Raw genomic sequence first — 19217 nt, 5'->3', positions numbered from 1 at the left:
ACTGAGAACTGCCTGTCTAATAACTGGGAATGAAACAGGGCAAGCAATCTGTGACAATTTAAGCACCGAGTGAAGTCTGAGAATGAGAACAATATATAAAACTCTTATAATTATCCTCATTGGTTAAGTATTGCTGCTTCAGCATCACCTTGCCAGTAGCCTATTGCAAGTAATAATGATGGGGCACAGGACCAATATATTTACTAAGAGGGAATTGCCTGTCAACACCGGCCACTTTTAAAGGATAGCCTGGAACAGACACTGGCCTGCCTCTGCTGTATGCCAATTATTCTTTTGGAACCATTTGGTGGCATCCTACCTACTCCTGGAGTGCTGCTGAGCTAAAAATACATTGAGCTTGACTTTTCTGGTTTCACCGACCCACATAATGTTTGCTTGTAAATAAGGTATGTATGTTTTTTTTTTGTTTTTTTTAAATGCATGTACTTTGTTTTTTTCCCCATTTAAAAAAGAGCATCATATAACTTATGTGATTTTAGTAGGTCTAAATAAGATCTTTTTCTAGCCTTTTTTCTAGGCTATTGAAAGACCGAAATACATGATTCCTTCTGTTCATCAAATTCCATTCAGCAGAAAAGTGCTAAAAATGAAAAATGTTTTTCAGTATCAAGTTTATTTCAATTCCAGACACTCAGTCTATAGCAAATCCGTTGGTTTGAAAAAAAGTATTAAAATAAACTTTCTGAGAAATAATGTGAACACTGCCACCTTCACTGCTCCTCACAGATTTGATATTTTACGGCATTTGCTTGTAAAATGCCAGATGGACACCTTGTCTGACACATGACTGCGGCACTTGCCATAACTGTCTAAAACCAGGGATTCGGGGCCCTATTTAGTAAAATGGTCTGTGGCATTGAACTGGTAACTTGACTTCGGGTAACTCGTGTAACTGGTAACAGCGCTTCGGTTATTCGCCGAAACAGTAGGTGGCAGCAGTTCGTAGTCAAAGCAGTATACATTTGTTCAGAAGAAGACCGTAATGGGAACGTAGAATTTGAAGGGAAATAGCAGTAGCTGTTTGTCACTATTTTAAAATGATCTTATAAGGAATAATGGAGTGAACACCGTGGTGTAGGACTAAGACGAGAATTCACTGCTGTGTCTGTTTGGTGAGAACAAATAGATAATTTATTTAATTTCATAATACCCCTCAGTTATTGTCCATATATCGCTAACATTACCTAGCTAGCTCATTACCGTGCTACATTGGACTGCTACAGCGTTAGCTACACCCTCTCAGCTGAGGTCGCGGCAATTTGTATAAATCTCAGTGACGTTAGCTAACTGGTTAGTTTGTCAGATAAATAGAGTAACCCGTTAGGCAGCAATCTACACGAACATTTTGTTTAAATTGTTAACATTTGTAATATGTGTCCCCGTAGTTGTTTGCTTCCTTATCTAGTTAGATGGGCATCAACATGAGCTTGGATGCTTATCGAATTCTGGCGAGACTGATGCTAGCTAGCTATCTTGACAGCCGAGTGTCTTGACATGGCGTGTGCATATTGAGCAAAACAGTCAATCCCTTGGGTTCGGGCTCAGCTGGAGAACGCTAGGAAGCAAACGCGCTGATTCTGGAGTAGGAAGACCTGCTTTTTATTTGAGCTAGGAAAAGCATTAGCTGGCCATCTCGATAGTTAGAATTTACCAACTGCTTATGCTTTCACTTCCCTAAGCGGTGATTCATTGTGTAGCTATTTATCTTGCCATTTATGACCCATCTGAATATATTTATTTCGGAAGCGCACATGTTAGGATTACACAGCTGAGAACTTCTTAGAAGCCGTATTTGCTCAGTACAAAACTTCACCTACAGGGCTGTGGTATTATTTAATGGTGTCTTCCTGATATTCCGGTCTATTTATTCGGACGGTTTATAATTGAGAGTTTGCATTTGTGGTAAACAGAAATAACGCGGGTACACTGTAGTAAACGTTTTTTCCCCACCTACTCCAAATTTGATGGCTATTTCCTTTGATCGTTCTTAAATGCCCCTGTGATGGATGACTGAAAATGAGTTGCTTGCTCGTGTATGTACAAACTATGTAGCTAATCACGCAACCACGGTTAACCACCTAGGTTTACGGGGTTCGTTACCTCTCCCATGTTTGAAATACATTATAAATGGATACAAATCCCAGCTTCCTGTCCCGTACACACACCTGTCAAGGCAAGAGTTCAATTATGCATTCTAGCACTGTTGAACTAAACCGCCATACTATTTATTAATGTGGGGGAATTAAAGTTCATATCTCTGAAGCCTATGTGACTAATCCTGCCTTTTTTAGAAAAGGAAAAAATATACCGACCCTGTAGTTATAACTATAGTTATAAAAATAAACAAAACATTTAAAATGATCCATCTACACTGTTTCCCTTCAATGAATCTGAAACATACAAGGGGCATAGGCTAGCTCTCCTCAGCAGGATATTGAACTGTGAGTCTTCTTCCAGATTCAGGACTGTTGTGGTTTTGGGTTACACACTGTACCATTGACTCCCTGCTGGCCCTCCTTATACTGCCATCACTGCAGTTCAGCTTAGGCAGAGGGATGTAGCAACTGCTTATAATTGGCTTACTGTCTTACTCCCGATGTACACGTTCCCTGATATAGTATTGTTGTTTGTGTTTGTTTAACAGAGGATCAGGGAGATTGCCTGTCTCTTATTTTCCAGAGGATATAATCGCCGTTTCCCCATTCCTTCCCCGCTCTCTCTATATTGCGCACACACAGTGTTGGTTTCAAGCAGGCCGAGATGGAGACTCTTATTCCCATCATTAACCGGCTTCAAGAAGTCTTCCTTACTGTTGGTGCTGAGGTCATTCACCTGCCCCAGATCGTGGTGGTTGGAACACAGGTCAGTAAAAGCAGGTCAAAGAATACGTTTTTGGCAATAAGATGTCATTATGCGATACCAATCCAGGCAGCACTTGCAATCGGCAATTGTTTTTCTGAGACCACTGTTACAGTAGCTGCAATATGTGTACAAAGACAAAGTACACATTGTGTTATGGGCCTTCTTCAGCAATTCACAGGACACACAACTGTCCAATTTAACACCACAACTTGTCATTTCTGTCATCAAAACACAAATTGATACTAATTCTGATTCAGTGTTTCAGATTATCTTTCTTCTTTTATGTTTATCAGAGCAATTACACATTCTCTGTATGCAGAGTAAACAAGTATTTTCCCGTACATTATTTGATTATTTGAGAATTAAATACTGATTGATAATTGATAATTCACTTGTGCTGTGAATTGCTTGGGATGGCACATACCATGACCTGTCTTTGTGCACATACTGCAGTTAACAGTGGTCTCTGAAAAATGAATGAAATTTTTGATAATGGGGAATGCTGGCTTTTCTTTATTTTTGTATTATTCATTATCAGGTTTCAGCCTCAAAAAAGATCCAAAGAGCCTTTCTCGAGTGCCAGGGGTGAAATTCGGTTTTGTTCCCTCTTGGATATGGGTAGCAATTGAACAAGATGATGACACTTTTTGTAAGATGCCAGGTCGGGATTACATGGGTTTTGCACTTACTTCTTCCAATGACAGAGCAGTGGCAAGAGCTCGGTTCTGGAGAGCTTGGTGGGACGGGACTTTCTGCCCCGGGGTTCAGGGATAGTGACACGGAGGCCCCTGGTGCTACAGCTTGTCAACGTCCCCCCTTTGGAAGAAAGAACGCACGCAGACAACGGTATTACACTCCATTGACACAGTCATAGTGCTCTTTAAAGCTCTTGACTTTATTCTGTGGGATTGCTTTCATATAAATGTTCTTACTTACTGAGTACTATGAATATCTAATACACAAAATTGTCTTAACATCAGTTTAGGTGAAGAGAATTACAGCCTTGTTCTTCTATAAAGTGCATGTTCACTGTCTGACCAAAATAACACTCCTCGCAGTCAGATTTTCCATTGCATGTGACCAGATGCTATTAATATGAATTCAGAGGGTTTTTCTGTTAGTTGCTAACATCTTCCTTAAATTTCCTTGTCTTTTATTCTCTTCCTTAGGAAATGGGACAAAACAAAAGTCTCAGAACAGCTACCCAGGTGTCTGTTTTCTGTCTGGTAGTTCTGCATGTATCTGTCCCTGCATGGATCTTTTTTTATGTTTTTTTTTTAAATTGTAATTATTATTATTATTTTTGCCGCTTACATTCTCCTGACGTTCCGTGGTGCAAGTCATTTACTGTGTGCATGACTCAGTTTCTGAATGACATTGTGTTCCAATGCTGCCTAACCCCATCACGACCCCATTTTCAGTTGTCAGTGCTGTGGAGGCTTCTACTTTATTAGTTCTTGTGCACTCATCCCCACTCTCTCTGTTCAAGGGATCAAAGCTGAAGAATGGGGCACGTTCCTCCACTGTAAAAACCAGGTACTGCCTCAGGCATCCATCTGCACTCTTTCAATTTCCTGTCCAGTATAAGCCTGTCAGTAATCTACCCTCTTATTCTGCCACTTTCATTTTATTTTCACCCGACATGAAACCACAGTATAGCTCCTGACAATCACATCAAATCTTCCTCTGGCTATTAACATTTAATTTTAATTGAATTTTACAACACATACATTTTCAATATTGAAGATGGACACGGTTCACAAATGGTAAAGAATGGCTACGCTATCACAGCTTTGACATGTCTTCTTTCTGCTCAGATATTTACGGATTTCGGTGAAATCCGCAAGGAGATTGAGGAAGAGACGGCTCGCCTCTCTGGGGACAACAAGGTAAGGCGTGGGGTGGCCTGTAGTGTAGTGGTTAAGGTAAGGCGTGGGGGGAGGTGTAGTGTACTGGTTAAGGTAAGGCGTGTGGGGGGGGCCTTTAGTGTAGTGTAGTGTAGTGGTTAAGGTAAGGCGTGGAGGGGGGTGTAGTGTAGTGGTTAAGGTAAGGTGTGTGGGGGGGGCCTTTAGTGTAGTGTAGTGGTTAAGGTAAGGTGTGGGGTGGCCTGTAGTGTAGTGGTTAAGGTAAGGCGTGGGGTGGTCTGTAGTGTAGTGGTTAAGGTAAGACGTGGGGTGGTCTGTAGTGTAGTGGTTAAGGTAAGGCGTGGGGTGGGCTGTAGTGTAGTGGTTAAGGTAAGGCGTGGGGTGGTCTGTAGTGTAGTGGTTAAGGTAAGGTGTGGGGTGGTCTGTAGTGTAGTGGTTAAGCTAAGGTGTGGGGTGGTCTGTAGTGTAGTGCTTAAGTTAAGGCATGGGGGGGAGTCTGTAGTGTAGTGGTTAAGGTAAGGCGTGGGGGGGCTGTAGTGTAGTGGTTAAGGTAAGGCGTGGGGTGGTCTGTAGTGTAGTGGTTAAGGTAAGGCGTGGGGTGGTCTGTAGTGTAGTGGTTAAGGTAAGGCGTGGGGTGGTCTGTAGTGTAGTGGTTAAGGTAAGGCGTGGGGTGGTCTGTAGTGTAGTGGTTAAGGTAAGGCATGGGGTGGTCTGTAGTGTAGTGGTTAAGGTAAGGTGTGGGGGTGGTCTGTAGTGTAGTGGTTAAGGTAAGGCGTGGGGTGGTCTGTAGTGTAGTGGTTAAGGTAAGGTGTGGGGGTGGTCTGTACTGTAGTGGTTAAGGTAAGGCGTGGGGGGGCTGTAGTGTAGTGGTTGAGGTAAGGCGTCGGGGGTGGTCTGTAGTGTTGTGGTTAAGGTAAGGCGTGGGGGGCTGTAGTGTAGTGGTTAAGGTAAGGTGTCGGGGGGGCTGTAGTGTAGTGGTTAAGGTAAGGCGTGGGGTGGCCATGCCTTAAGATTTGCAATAAAATTTGCGATAAGATTCGCACAGCTGTTGGACCCTTGAGCAAAGCCTTTAACCCTGCATTGCTCCAGGAGGGATTGTTTCCTACTGAGTCTAATCAACTGTATGTCGCTTTGGATAAAATTCTCAGCTAAATTACATGTAATGTAAGGCAGAGAGACTGGAGAATAAACCCCTGCTTTTAATCACTGCTTTTATACTTGGGTGTAAAAACGCCACATCTGTAGTGCTCGTTGCCACATGAGTTCAGATTATGTAGAATTTTATTGTCCCCAGTTATAAACAAAAATGGTAATGTATGCTGCCAAAATAGAGAAAATGTTTTTATTGTGAAGCGATTTGACTATAGGTAAGAGAAAAAATGAAATTAATTGTTAATTAATGTAATTGATGCAAGTAATATATTAACTCAACTGAATAATAATATTATGCATTAGTCAAACTATTTTTGAAAGATGTCAGTGGGGTTTTTGTTTGCATATTAATTGTGTTGGCAACAACTAGAAAAAGTAAAAAATGTAATCATAAGCATCTGGTGATGGATGAGTGTGGGCCTAAGGGAAAATTAGTATGCTGACTGTGGTTTTAATTTGGATGCATTTGGCTTCAGGTTAGATATAGAAGGCAATGCAAAAGAAAAAAAGACCTGCAAAAAAAAGACCTGTATGGCCTTCTTATATAAGGGAAGTGTCAAGTTTGAGCTATCATCTGCAAGCTAAGCATTCATCTAAATTTAACAGGCTAACTGAAAAATAACAACATATGTTTTGTTGCAGGTCAAATTTGATTAACTGTGTGCCACGCAACCAATTGATTCCCTGTTCATTGCCACTCTGTTTAGAATTTAAATATTTGCTTGAAATTGTCAGCTAGGATTGATGGAAAAACATTTGCTTTTTTTAGTCTCAACATGTGTAATGAGAATGCAGGAGCTTGGCTTGGTGAAAATGTTTTTTTGTCTTCATGGGTTGCCACCTCTGATTGCTGTCACATCCTGAATCATGATCATTTTGTGTCTCTCTCTCTCTCTCTCTCTCCCCCTCTCTCTCCCTCCCTCACTTCTCTTTTCCCTTTAAGGGGATCAACTCAGAGCCCATCCATTTAAAGATCTTCTCTCCTCATGTCCTTAATCTCACTTTGGTGGACCTTCCGGGTATCACCAAGGTAACTTTCTTGCTCTTGTCCGGTTGTTTAAACCCAGGTGCAGTTTGACCTTTTATACACATGCAGTTTGTAAAAGCTGCGCAGCAATTCATGAAGCATTTCTCTGCTATCCGTCCCTGATGTTTTAATTAAGTGAGGTTTGTTTTTGCAGGTCCCAGTGGGCGACCAACCCGAAGACATTGAAAGTCAGGTGCAAGAGATGATCCTATCCTTCATCTCCAACCCCAACTCACTCATCCTCTCGGTGTCGCCCGCCAACTCTGACCTGGCCACGTGTGACGCCCTCAAACTGGCTCGAGAGGTGGACCAAGATGGTGAGAAGCCCATGGTCCCCTCTCAGGACTTTTAACTCATTTATTCTGTTCTGCTGCTTTTTATATTGCGGTAATATTGCATGTGCTGCAGTCTGAATTTACAGATTTATATCTGCTTTGTTAATGACATTTTCTTTCTTAATCAGAGCTTCTCTACTTGGTGTTAAGGCAGTGAGGAGACCACACAAATGCTTGATGGGAACAGGCCAGCCAAAATACTGAGCGTCATTGTCTTAACCTATGGCTACAAGTGTGGATGGATAACAGAGTCTGCTGTGTGCTCACCCTCAGAGAGCTGTGTCTGCCTCTCTTTCAGGTCGTAGGACTCTGCTCGTGGTCAGTAAGCTGGACTTAATGGACGCCGGTACCGATGCTCTGGAGGTTCTCCTGGGCCGGGTCATTCCCGTTCGGTTGGGCATCATTGGGGTGGTTAACAGGTCTGTGCATTCCCTGTTCACACTGGTTATTAATAAAACCTCGAGGCAGGAAGATATAGATTGCCCTTGAAATGTCAGTCATAATAAGCTATGTGGTCACCTAAGCCTTAGTTTTTGAGAAAAAAAAAGAAGGGCCTTGAGTGTATTGAGTCATTTATTTGAGTGCATTTTGACTCAACGCAGATGGTGAAAGCCCAGTGCAGCTGTCCCTGAGAGATACTGTCAGTACGTCTGAACCGTAATAGATTTCTCCGAGCTGAAACGGTTTACTCGGAGCAGATTCATCAAAACAACCCCGAGGCTAGCCGTTTGAAGTCAATAGGAAGTCGGTGTAACTCACTGGTGGCCATTTCATTGCGCAGCTCCTCTGCGAATCAAAGGTGGCCTCACCCCTTCCTTTTCCCCTCGGTTGTCCCGACAGGAGCCAGCACGACATTAACACGCGGAAGAGCGTGGCGGACTGCGCGCGGGACGAACAGGCCTTCCTGCAGCGCCACTACCCCTCCCTGGCCTCTCGCTGCGGCTCACGCTACCTGGCCCGCAGCCTGAGCCGGCTGCTCATGCACCACATCCGCGACTGCCTGCCCGAGCTCAAGACCCGGGTCAACGTGCTGAGCGCCCAGTACCAGGCCCGGCTCAGCAGCTACGGCCAGCCCGTGGAGGACCACAGCGCCACCTTGCTGCAGATCGTCACCAAGTTCGCCAGTGACTACTGCAGCACCATCGAGGGCACCGCCCGCTACATCCAGACCTCCGAGCTGTGAGTTTGCTGAGGGGAATCTGCCGCACACACACAGAGCCGAGGGGACAGTGGAATAGTGAATGTGCCGCACACAAAGAGGCTTTCACGCACATTAGGGGGTCCATTGTATGTCATCATTAAGGCCGACTATCTCACAGCCTTCATTGTAATTTCCGGCTCCACAGTGGTGTGATTTAGGTTTCATTTTGGGATTTGTACTTTACGGTGAACTCGTACCCTGCTGCTGGTTGTACCCCAGAGCTTCTGAACGGTTCACAGACCGCTGATTCACAAGGGATGAAACGAAAGTGAATTATACCCTTTTGACTTTGTTCAGATGAAATGTCCTGATGGTGACTTGCTGATTCACTCGCTGTTCCGCAAGTCACTTTGGGGATGTGCTTGCGCACACACACACACACACGCACACACACTGTGGGAACATTCGTACATGCACTCACACTGTGGGAACATTCGCGCGCGCACACACACACACACACACACACACACACTGTGAGAACATACACACACACACTGTGGGAACATTCGCACACGCACACATACACACACACTGTGAGAACATTCACACTCACACACACACACACACACATGCACACACTGTGGGAACATACACACTGGAAACATTCGCGCACACACACACTGTGGGAACATTCGTGCACACACACACACACACACACACTGTGGGTACATTCGCACTCACAGACACACCCGCGCACACGCACACACACACACACACTCATCCTCTGTCTGTGGCAGCTGCGGGGGAGCTCGTATCTGCTACATCTTCCACGAGACGTTCGGGCGCACGCTGCAGTCTATTGACCCCCTGGGTGGCCTGACTGAGATGGACATCCTCACTGCCATCCGCAACGCCACGGTAACGCTCGGCTACTGAGCATGAGTGTGTGCGCTAAGCACTGGTGTGAAGTGCTGCTCCAGCCCCCATCTGGTGTATTACAACATGAAAAAGTATTAATATCAGTGACTCGACTGAAGAAAGAGCAAACAGTAGGGTAGATAACTTATTTACTGTTATGTTTGCAAGTTTTTCTCTGTAAACGAAAGGCTGTAGTTCATGTTCTTCATCAGTGTTCTTGGAAGCACAATAGAAAGTGCATTAAGTTTGTCCGGTATTTTGACTCGGACTGCCCATGTTTATTGTTTTTTATTGTTTGTGGAGAGTTAACACTCTGTGCTCTGCCCTGCAGGGTCCGCGCCCTGCTCTTTTTGTGCCGGAGGTCTCCTTCGAGCTGCTGGTGAAGAAACAGATTAAGCGTCTGGAGGAGCCGAGTCTCCGCTGTGTGGAGCTGGTGCACGAGGAGCTCCAGAGAATCATCCAGCACTGCTCCGCCTACAGCACACAGGTACTCACTAACGCTGAGTCTGGTCCCACCCCACAATTCCCATAGAGATCCATTCAAATGCAAAGAGTTTTAGTATCGCTTGTAGGACAACCTGAAAATAAGACTCATGATATTGATAGGTCACAGACATCAGGAACTCAAGCATGCAAAGGATATGCAACAAAATACTAAACTACTTCCATTCTATAACATTGCTGTGTCCCAAACATTATGGTACCCTGAAATGGGGGGGGACTATGTATAAACACTGTTGTAATTTATATTCTATTTTACCGCATGATTTTTGAAAATGACAAATCTCAAATTGTGGAGTACAGACGCAAAGAAATGAATAAATAATGAATAAATACCCTATCACACATCTATAGTTCTGCTGGTACTCCTCCAACATCAAATGTCTGCTCCGCTGGTGTCTGTAGTGCATTATGCAGTATTATGACAGCCAATGTCCAGCACTATGCAGCACCTCATTTATCACACATTATCCAATCACTCCCCAGGACACATTACTACACTCTGCGCTTTACACACATAATCCAGGGCTGTTCTACCTAAAGCAAGCACTCTACACATATTACACACATCATGCTCTCTCTACACATATTACACACATCATGCTCTCTCTACATGTATTACAGACTACATGATGCACTTTCTGCATTAAAGCCCTGCTGTTCATGTGTCTGTGTCACTGCCCTGTACACCAGGAGCTATTACGCTTTCCAAAACTGCACGACTCCATTGTGGAGGTGGTGACCGGTCTACTGAGGAAGAGACTGCCCGTCACCAATGAGATGGTGAGTGCCAGTCCACTTGTACGCATAGATGTAATCCTACAGGCGACAGGGTTTGCCTGTGTCTTTGGAATCACCTGACTGTTTGGTTTCAGGTGCATAACTTGGTGGCGATAGAGCTGGCCTACATCAACACGAAACACCCAGACTTCACTGACGCTGCTCAGGTTTCCGCTTCGGTCAACAGCCAACAGGTAAGCACTTCTGGGCCACACCAGCCTGCCTCATATTTTTCTTTCCTCTGTCGATTTGTCTCTCCTCCATCTATCCCCTTTTCTCCTTCCCCCCAGACAGAGACCCTCCAGGATGGAGGGAAGCGCTGGAAGACTGAAAAAGCGGTGGAGGAGAAGCCAGCGGGGGAAAAGAGCAAGGCTTCAGGGTCTGCCTTCAGCAGCCCCACCAAGGGTCAGGCCATCAACCTGCTGGACACGGTGAGACCCCAACACCACACTGTCACTCAGGGAGACGGCCACACCCCTCCTGCTGAGACATCCAATCGGCTGACTACAGACATCTGTCTTTAGCCAACTTACACTGTGAAAAGACAACACCCCAGCCAGCAAACACACTTAACCCTTTTCGGTGTAAGATCACAAATATGTGGTGAGAATGTTGACCATTCTAATGCAGATGTAACAATCACTACTGGTGATAGAAAGCAATGGACCTGAAAAAACATTTAAAAAACCTTTAAAGGGTTAAGTTCTCATACCCAAAGCACTTTACAGTGATGAGGGGGAAACTCGTCTCAACCACCACCAACACGCAGCACCCACCTGGACACTGAAATATTAATTTAAAACGATAAGTTTGTTAAACGGGGGGAAATTGCTACCTATGACAGCACTGCGGTTGGAGAGCCTCAGCCAATGACTGCGGACAGCGCAGCGATGTTGACTTGCATTGTGCGGTGATGTATTGCTGGATGTGGTGAGACTGTAAGCGGTGACAGTGATGGATGTGGGCGCCCCATCTCTGTGTGCCAGGCTGTGCCTGTGTCTCGCAGACTGAGCGCTCGGGAACAGCGGGACTGCGAGGTCATCCAGCGCCTCATCAAGTGCTACTTCCTCATCGTCCGCAAGAGCATCCAGGACAGGTCAGGGGTGCGCGTGTGTTTGTGTTTGTGTGTGTAATTGTTTAGTGACATTTGATCTTTTGACAAATTCATCTTTTTCTTTTTGTATATACAATGTGCCTCTGGCCATTTTCGATTGCCATTTTTCAATGTATGTCCATGTATGCCACTAGTTATTTTTATTTTTTTTCACCTTTTTTTCACCTATTCTTGAGTAATGTACTGTCCTCATCAGAAACTGTGCTCTCTGGCTGCAGTGTACCCAAGACGGTGATGCACTTCCTGGTGAACCACGTGAAGGAGCGACTGCAGAGTGAGCTGGTGGGGCAGCTGTACAAACAGCCCCTCCTGCGAGATCTGCTTATAGAGTCTCAGGACACGGCGCAGCAGAGGACAGAGGTCGCGCAGATGCTGGAGGTGTGTGTGTGTGTGTGTGTGTGTGTGTGTGTGTGTGTGTGAGTGAGTGAGTGAGTGAGTGAGTGAGTGAGTGAGTGAGTGAGTGAGTGAGTGAGTGAGTGAGTGAGTGAGTGAGTGAGTGAGTGAGTGAGTGAGTGAGTGAGTGAGTGAGTGAGTGAGTGAGTGAGTGAGTGAGTGAGTGTGTGTGTGTGTGTGTGTGTGTGTGTGTGTGTGTGTACGCTGTCAATGTTCAGAGAGTGGGGTCTAAAATGGGCATGCTCTGGTAAGAGAACTTTGGTCTGCTATCCTTGGCAGTGAAACTGCACTGTCCATCTTTGTCTCCCCACACACAGGCTCTTCAAAAAGCCAGCCAGATCATCTCTGAGATCCGGGAAACACACCTGTGGTAGCCAGACACCAGCCTGGGGAGGACCGTACCATGCCCTTACCGGAGGCATGTCCAATAGTGTGTGTGTGTGTGTGTGTGTGTGTGAGAGAGGTTGTGTGTATGTGTGAGTGTGCACGTGGATCGATCTCATACCAACAGGCACACCACCTGCTGGTTTGTGGGGCAATGCATTTTGGGGTTATTAATCCAGTTGGCCAAAGAAATATGGCTAATTGAAAATTTCTTCTCTGGTTTGAGAGCTAAACACTGAGGCTGTTTGTGTTTCATGTGAGAATAACATCTTAGGGTTGTACTGGGTCAATGCATTGAGGCAGAAATGGCTTCTGCCATCGATAAGAAATCAGGATTAAACATATTCCATCATTAGGAAAGTTTGCTTAACACAACACCATTAAAGTTTAATCCCATGTCTGGCAATGACAGGCTAGTTATACTTGTCAGGTTTCTCAATCAATAGTCCCATTCACAGACCACTGCAGAATATTGTGATTGGTTGTATATAACCAAACGACAAATACGGATTAAGTTCTGGGACAGTTCTGTAAACAAACCACCTATTTTAGTACTGATGCAAAACCAAATAATGGGCTTGCATTTTATACATCGATTTTAATTCCAAATTCTAATTCAATTAGCATGAAGCATGATGTCACTGTGAAGGGAAAACACATCTAAATATAATGGCTATTCTTTAACTGCATCCCAAACTTTAACCTTGCATAAACTTTCCACTGGTTCGGTCTCTTCTTGGTATATTTTTCTATGGCTAAAGGTTGTTATTGTTATTTGAGTGCTTTGCCAAGCACAACAAAATTACATGGTGGAGGCAGAAAAATGGAGACTGTGTGATATATGGTGTATGATGTGTTTACTTTTGTTGGGATTGATATCCATGTAATAAGAACATTCCCTTTCTCTCCAGCACCCCTCAATTACCTCTATCCTTTCAAGAGAAAGTATCTCTTGTATGGAGTGATGCATGATGCTTGCATTGCATAATATAATGGGCAGCTACCACAATTCAGTCATGTTTGGCATTTATATTTATATAGTGGACTCATGTCCACTGTATACTTCTGAAGAGCTTATGAACAACCACTTGAACATAGAAACTGTATCGTTTGTGAAATATCATGGTAGATTTAGCATTCAAACCAAAGTAGATATTATGGATCCCAACAGTACAAGGAGTCTGTGGAACAAAGAGTTCATGCATAGGAATGGATGTTGTACAAGTAGATTGGAAGATGCCTTTGTGAGATATGAGACGTAATGTTTGCACAAGTTCATTTCTTAGATTTTTTTTCTTCTGACTTGCACAGCTGTGTTCCCATAGAGGGTGCATAGAAGTTAAGAGCTACAGGTTCATGCTTTTGAACTTAACTTCCAATGAGTGCCGTTGCACAACATTTTGCCCATAGAACTCATTCCAGGTGTCTCAGGGACAGATGGGAAGCCCAGTTAAATGAGGTCACTCACCCATAGGGACTTTGGGTCCTTCATACTGCAGTTCACCTGGTCCATTAAAACCTTGTGCAGAGGAAAGTCCTTCTGTTGGTGCACTTATATGTGTTTGCATATGTAGTTGTCTGCCCCATTATAAATGTTGATCCCCAAGAATGTTCCTCTATCTTAGCCTTTCATTGACTTTGTGGATTTTCTGGCACTGGAATTGAGATTGTTATATATTTTTCTACCCAAGATAAGATGGTAGAAACAAGCCAAAAGACAAGGAAGTGGTTCATTGTATGTGCTTTTGATTGTGTCATTGGTTACAGTTTGCTGAAGAGAATAAACCCTATACTGTTAGAAGTTGATGAAAAGGACCATCTATCAGATACACTGCCTTCAACATAGGAAGACAGTGCACATCTATATTTATGTACGTAGGTGTATGTTTTTAGGTGTGACTGAGTATGCATTTTTGTATTGTGATTTTGTTATAAATTAACTGCCTGAAAGTGCTTGCCTGCCAATTTTTGTGGTACTCCGTGGTGTAACGATGTCTGTCCTGATAGTATGATAAGGGGGAACCATTAAAACCATGTGAGAACACAGCCTATTGTTATGTGTGGGTTGTCTTCATTCACACACTTTTGCATGTACAGATGTTCCAGTTACTTGAAACCTGTGCTGTGGTTCAGAGTAACTGGCAGCACATTACCTTCCAGGTACAGAAACCTCTACAAAGACGTCCGCTGATTGACAAAATTCGTATAATGTTCTAAAGCCCATTAACTCAACCCTGGTCCTGTTGTCATTCAGTACATGTTGGGCTTTTCTCCCCGATGCCTTCTGATAAGTGTGATTGAGCTGTTGATTTAATACTGATCTAGGTCCATGTCCTTGGAAGAGATAATTCACTTGGCTCCTGTGTTTGTACAAACCGATAAAAACATAGATTTTCCTTCTACATTTTTTTAAATAAACATCTGGGATGATCTTGCCTCTACACATGGATAGGAATGAGGCCGCTGTCTGTCAGTGTTTGCACAAAGAATTGTCCTTGGCATGCAGTTAATTGAGCAACCATTTAACCTGGTAACATGAATGCTAATCAGCCTTGCTATATGACCAGAAATACATTCTTAGTTTTGTCTGTCAAAATGCAACAATCTTCATGCAGGTCAGTATTGAATGAACTACGTCAAACCTCATAAGCTTCTGGAGAGAAAACTAGCGAATACCACAGTGTGGGCTTCAAGTGACTACTCCCTCCATTGAAACTGAACACTGGTACTGTACCTCTGATGCAGAGGGCGATACTTTTACAACGTCAGCAGTGGAGAAAAAACACCTTAAGCCCAGTAGGTATAAGAAAGAAGCTGACATCAATTTCCCCTTGAGAGCCTCAAGATCAGGATTAGAATCGTGGAGCTCGGTCTATCAACAAGGTGGGGAAATGAAACTTCACTCTCTTGCGGCTCTCTGGGATTCTGCAAATGGTATGCACAAGATGTCTGCATTTAATCACACCTGACTGTCCCATCAGCTGCGGCGAGGAATGCCTATGGAAATGCGATGACTGCACGTAAAAACAAATACGCGGCTCCTGCATTGCGACAAGGCAGGGCCGAGAAGAATCGGTGGAATGGTGTGGTGTAAGTCGGTTACTCACCTGTAGATGGTCGGGGCCAGAGAGTTGAAATATCCCGGGAGGCACGAGACGAGCAGTGTTCTCCCTTCTGCCTATCCCTCTCATCGAGCCACTATCTTTCTTATTCCGTGATCAGACTCAGATCAAATAAGGGATTTGCCCAATCAGCTAATTTACCGATTGTTAAATATGAATGCACCTTCTGGCTCTTTTGGTTATCCAGGCCATTGCCCATTAGTCAACTTAAGTATCCATAAGGAGTTCTAACAGTAATGTAGAACTTCCAAGATTTCCAGAATGGTTAATGATGTCACAATGAGGTCACAAGATACTGGCTGCGAGCTGTGAGCAAGAAACATAAACAAGCAAGGTGCAGATTGTCATGGTAATGCAGTGGCTGGAAGCTTGTTTGGAGCCTGCCTGCTGCGGTGCTCTGCTTCCATTTTACAGTGTAATTAGCCGAGAGCGGGAGCTCACTTTGCAGTGTGCCGCTACAGTAATGATGCAGTCAGCCGTGCAACATCACAGGAGGCGCGAGCTAACTGGTCTGATTTGAGGAGGGCAATTGGGGTACAATTAGTCAAATTCCTGAGACAACTGTCATTTTTGTTTTTCATCATAGCAATTATCATTATGCGGCAATTAAAGCACATTGTTCATCTTGCTCTCGTTCTGTTGATTGGCTTGTTATGGCTCGCTAGTGGTTTTTAGTTTCACTTAATTTGTGCTCTCCTTCTTGCTGACAACTCACTGAGCCGTCTGAATGTACCATACAACAGCATCCAATTCATATCGGCTTGGCAGTATTATCTGCATTCACCAGGGCGATTCTTATACATAGTATATTCTTCCCCTGAAATAATGTTTATTTCAATTAATATTGTTTTTCTACAGAGGGCTCTCACATTGTTTTTCCCCGCAGGGATGTATTTCCATGGTATTAATGAATCATTGATCATACGTTGTGTGAGGTAATTGTGGAGTTCTCTCATCATGTCTGAAATCCTGCACTTGTCTCATTAATTTACATTGGCAGGAGAATAGAAGGAAAAATATGAATCCAAATTACAACGATCCATCACGTTTGTTCCCGTCGGACACGGGCATCAAAGGTAGCTTTGGATGACAGGGGCTGTCAGGATTGCCAGATTCAGTTCGATCTCCCTTTACCCAAGAGGTGTGAACCTCAACATTTCCCTCCAAAGCATCATCGTCCTTTGATTTGGCTGTCACTTTTATCTAGATAATCACACAAATTCTCAGATTCGGGCAGGGACCTGTGGCACAATCACAGCAATGCGCTATATACATAGCATCACTCGTAAACCAGTCATGAATGCTAAACTGATGGAACATTTTTCGTTGATATCGACAATCCACAGACGTTATTACATAAATTGTGCGATAAGCACCTTCTGATAGTCAGTGTGTCTATGGGATGAGAGAGCAGTCAATAATGAACACCTGTCACTCACTCAAAGTACCAACCCAGTGTTCTGGTGTATTAATCTCAACCTTTCAATCTGACCAAACAATCATTTATAATTGCCCAATTAAGTCTCAGCGTTTCCATTACAGCTGATGCGATATGGGTCAAAATGGTTGCCATGTATCATTAGGAGGGTGCTGCACATTACTGATGGATGAAGTCAGCACTATGCATGCCAGTCACTGTATGATTTCTTATGCAGTGGGGAAAAGGGAACACCCATCACAGCCCAGTTATGATTCCTGTATCCTTATCACTGACCCATAAAGGGAGTTCAACAGATGCGCCTTTGCCAACAGCTGTCTGCATAGCCATGCACTTGAAGTCCTCGTAGATCCAAAGTCAATGCAAAGTCAATTGCCCTGGTCGTCTCTTCCTCACCCTTCTAGCGTAAGCGCACTGCTGCCTTGGCATCAACAGGCACCTTCGTGGGGAATTAAACGTGAACTGTCGCCGTTAAGTAATCAAAGCCGACAGGTCATTACTGTCAGTTACTGGCCGGGTGGAGGAGGAGGAGGAGCCTGGCGATGGGGCTGTGCGACTCCTTGTCAGAGAGCTCTAAGCGCTGTTGACAGTGTGGGAGGCTGCTGAGACCACAGGTCATTAATTAGATATGCGCCGGACCAAGTGCTGAGAACCGGCTGCTGGGTATGGCGACGCGGCCCGTGGTTGCCATGCGATGCGCTCCCTCGTTCCGTTCGGCTGCATTCTGGCCAGGCGGTGATGAGGCACGCTGGACGCTGCAGACCAATTGACAGATCCTGATGCCTTTCCCCACCTCCCCCTGTCACAGCATCCGCTGTGTGAAAATGCCAGCAGGAATTTAAATGTCAGACCGTGCGGAACTACTGTTGTTTAGCATCCTGATGGATCATCCCTCTGTGCGGGGAGGTGGTGGATAGTGGGTTTGTGTGTTGGGAGGGGGGGGATGGGGGGCAGGCGGGGTTGCAGAACTGCAAGTGGGAAGCAACAAAATAGAGATGCTCAACTTCAGGACAGTTCAATAACAGCCAATAAAGTGAGGCAGGAAATAGATTCTCCTACCTGTCCAAATGAATACTCAAGTCCCAAGGAAACAACGACGGCAACGCCATATGCTTCAAGAATGTGAAGTGAACATTCTGTCACTGCGTAATTTAGCCTGAGTGATGACAAACATGTATTGTACTAATTAAATAATGATTAATAGTGTACAAAAGCAGAAGAATATGACACATGGACTGCTCAAGCAACATTCTGCATGAAGACTGAAAAGGGTGCTCATGGCTGGGGGTCCAGTTAATGTATTAGTTCCTGATGCAATGTGATGCCCTGCATTCCAGACTGGACGACCATGCCAGTGCAGTCCATAGCTGACCACAGTGCAGAGAGACTTCCCTCTCTGATATGGATTTCTCTAGGTGATTGGGCACCTGAGTCAACTGTGTAAGTGACACACACACACACACACACACACATACACACACACAGTACTTGGACTGACCTGCAGGTGCAATTGGACATTCCAAATACTAAAGAATTTGGGACAAAATTTGGTTTAAAAAAACGCAAGCCTGAAGAAGATAAGCTGGAATTGAGTGACATCGTATTCGATTCCATGACAGCCTCTCCCTTGAATGATGGTCTGAATGAGAAAAGCTGACAATGCATGTTGAGCACAGTAACACTCCCAAACCCACTCTGACACACTGACACACTGAGGCTGAAGATGCTGTCAGGTTGATGGATGGACATGGAAGTAAATTAATATGTTCAATCTCATGGGTAAGAGTTGCATGTGTGCCTACTGCTGCCTGCCTATGTCTGTGGCCTCGCTATTCCCAGTCTAAGCCAAGCTTATCAGCAAGTCTCACCTGTACACACATAACCTCTAGCTACAAACAAATTATGTGGTACAAACATGTTTTCATTTCTTCTGCACCATGTCTGTCGTATTCTTAAATTACTCTGCTCCCCTCTTCAGACTCTTTTTTTCTCCCCCTTTCTCTCCCTCCCTCCCCCCATCTCGCTCTCCCTCTCTCTCTCACTCTCTCTCTGGAGCCCTGGGTAGAATGTACCAACCCCACCGCCTGAAAAGCGGGGGGACAGTGTTGTCGTCTGTCTGTATGATCCTCACATTGGCTGATATTGTGAGGCTGAAAAGAGCTTG

The 19217-nt window shown here is 44.5% G+C and overlaps 1 protein-coding gene across 3 annotated transcripts; it reads left to right on the top strand.

Annotated features, from left to right (window-relative positions):
- Positions 1-987: 987 nt before the first annotated feature.
- Positions 988-14539, top strand: si:dkey-32e23.4 (dynamin-1-like protein). Of its 3 annotated transcripts, none has more exons than XM_061260335.1 (18): positions 988-1133; positions 2760-2883; positions 3588-3729; positions 4053-4091; positions 4373-4419; positions 4701-4772; positions 6844-6930; positions 7082-7244; positions 7561-7681; positions 8103-8441; positions 9201-9321; positions 9653-9808; positions 10516-10605; positions 10698-10796; positions 10893-11033; positions 11589-11698; positions 11935-12094; positions 12427-14539. In XM_061260335.1, exons 2-18 carry the CDS (start codon positions 2782-2784, stop codon positions 12481-12483), a joined length of 2046 nt encoding a protein of 681 aa, XP_061116319.1. In that variant the 5' UTR covers positions 988-1133; positions 2760-2781; the 3' UTR covers positions 12484-14539. The 3 variants fall into 3 exon arrangements, with proteins under 3 accessions (XP_061116319.1, XP_061116320.1, XP_061116321.1); XM_061260336.1 differs by having other exon boundaries at positions 2666-2883; XM_061260337.1 differs by lacking the exon at positions 4053-4091.
- The last annotated feature ends 4678 nt before the right edge of the window (positions 14540-19217 follow it).

This window comes from Conger conger, chromosome 11 (genome assembly GCF_963514075.1).
Source record: "Conger conger chromosome 11, fConCon1.1, whole genome shotgun sequence".
NCBI classification, from domain to species: domain Eukaryota; kingdom Metazoa; phylum Chordata; class Actinopteri; order Anguilliformes; family Congridae; genus Conger; species Conger conger.
This window is presented reverse-complemented; position numbering and strand designations above follow the sequence as displayed.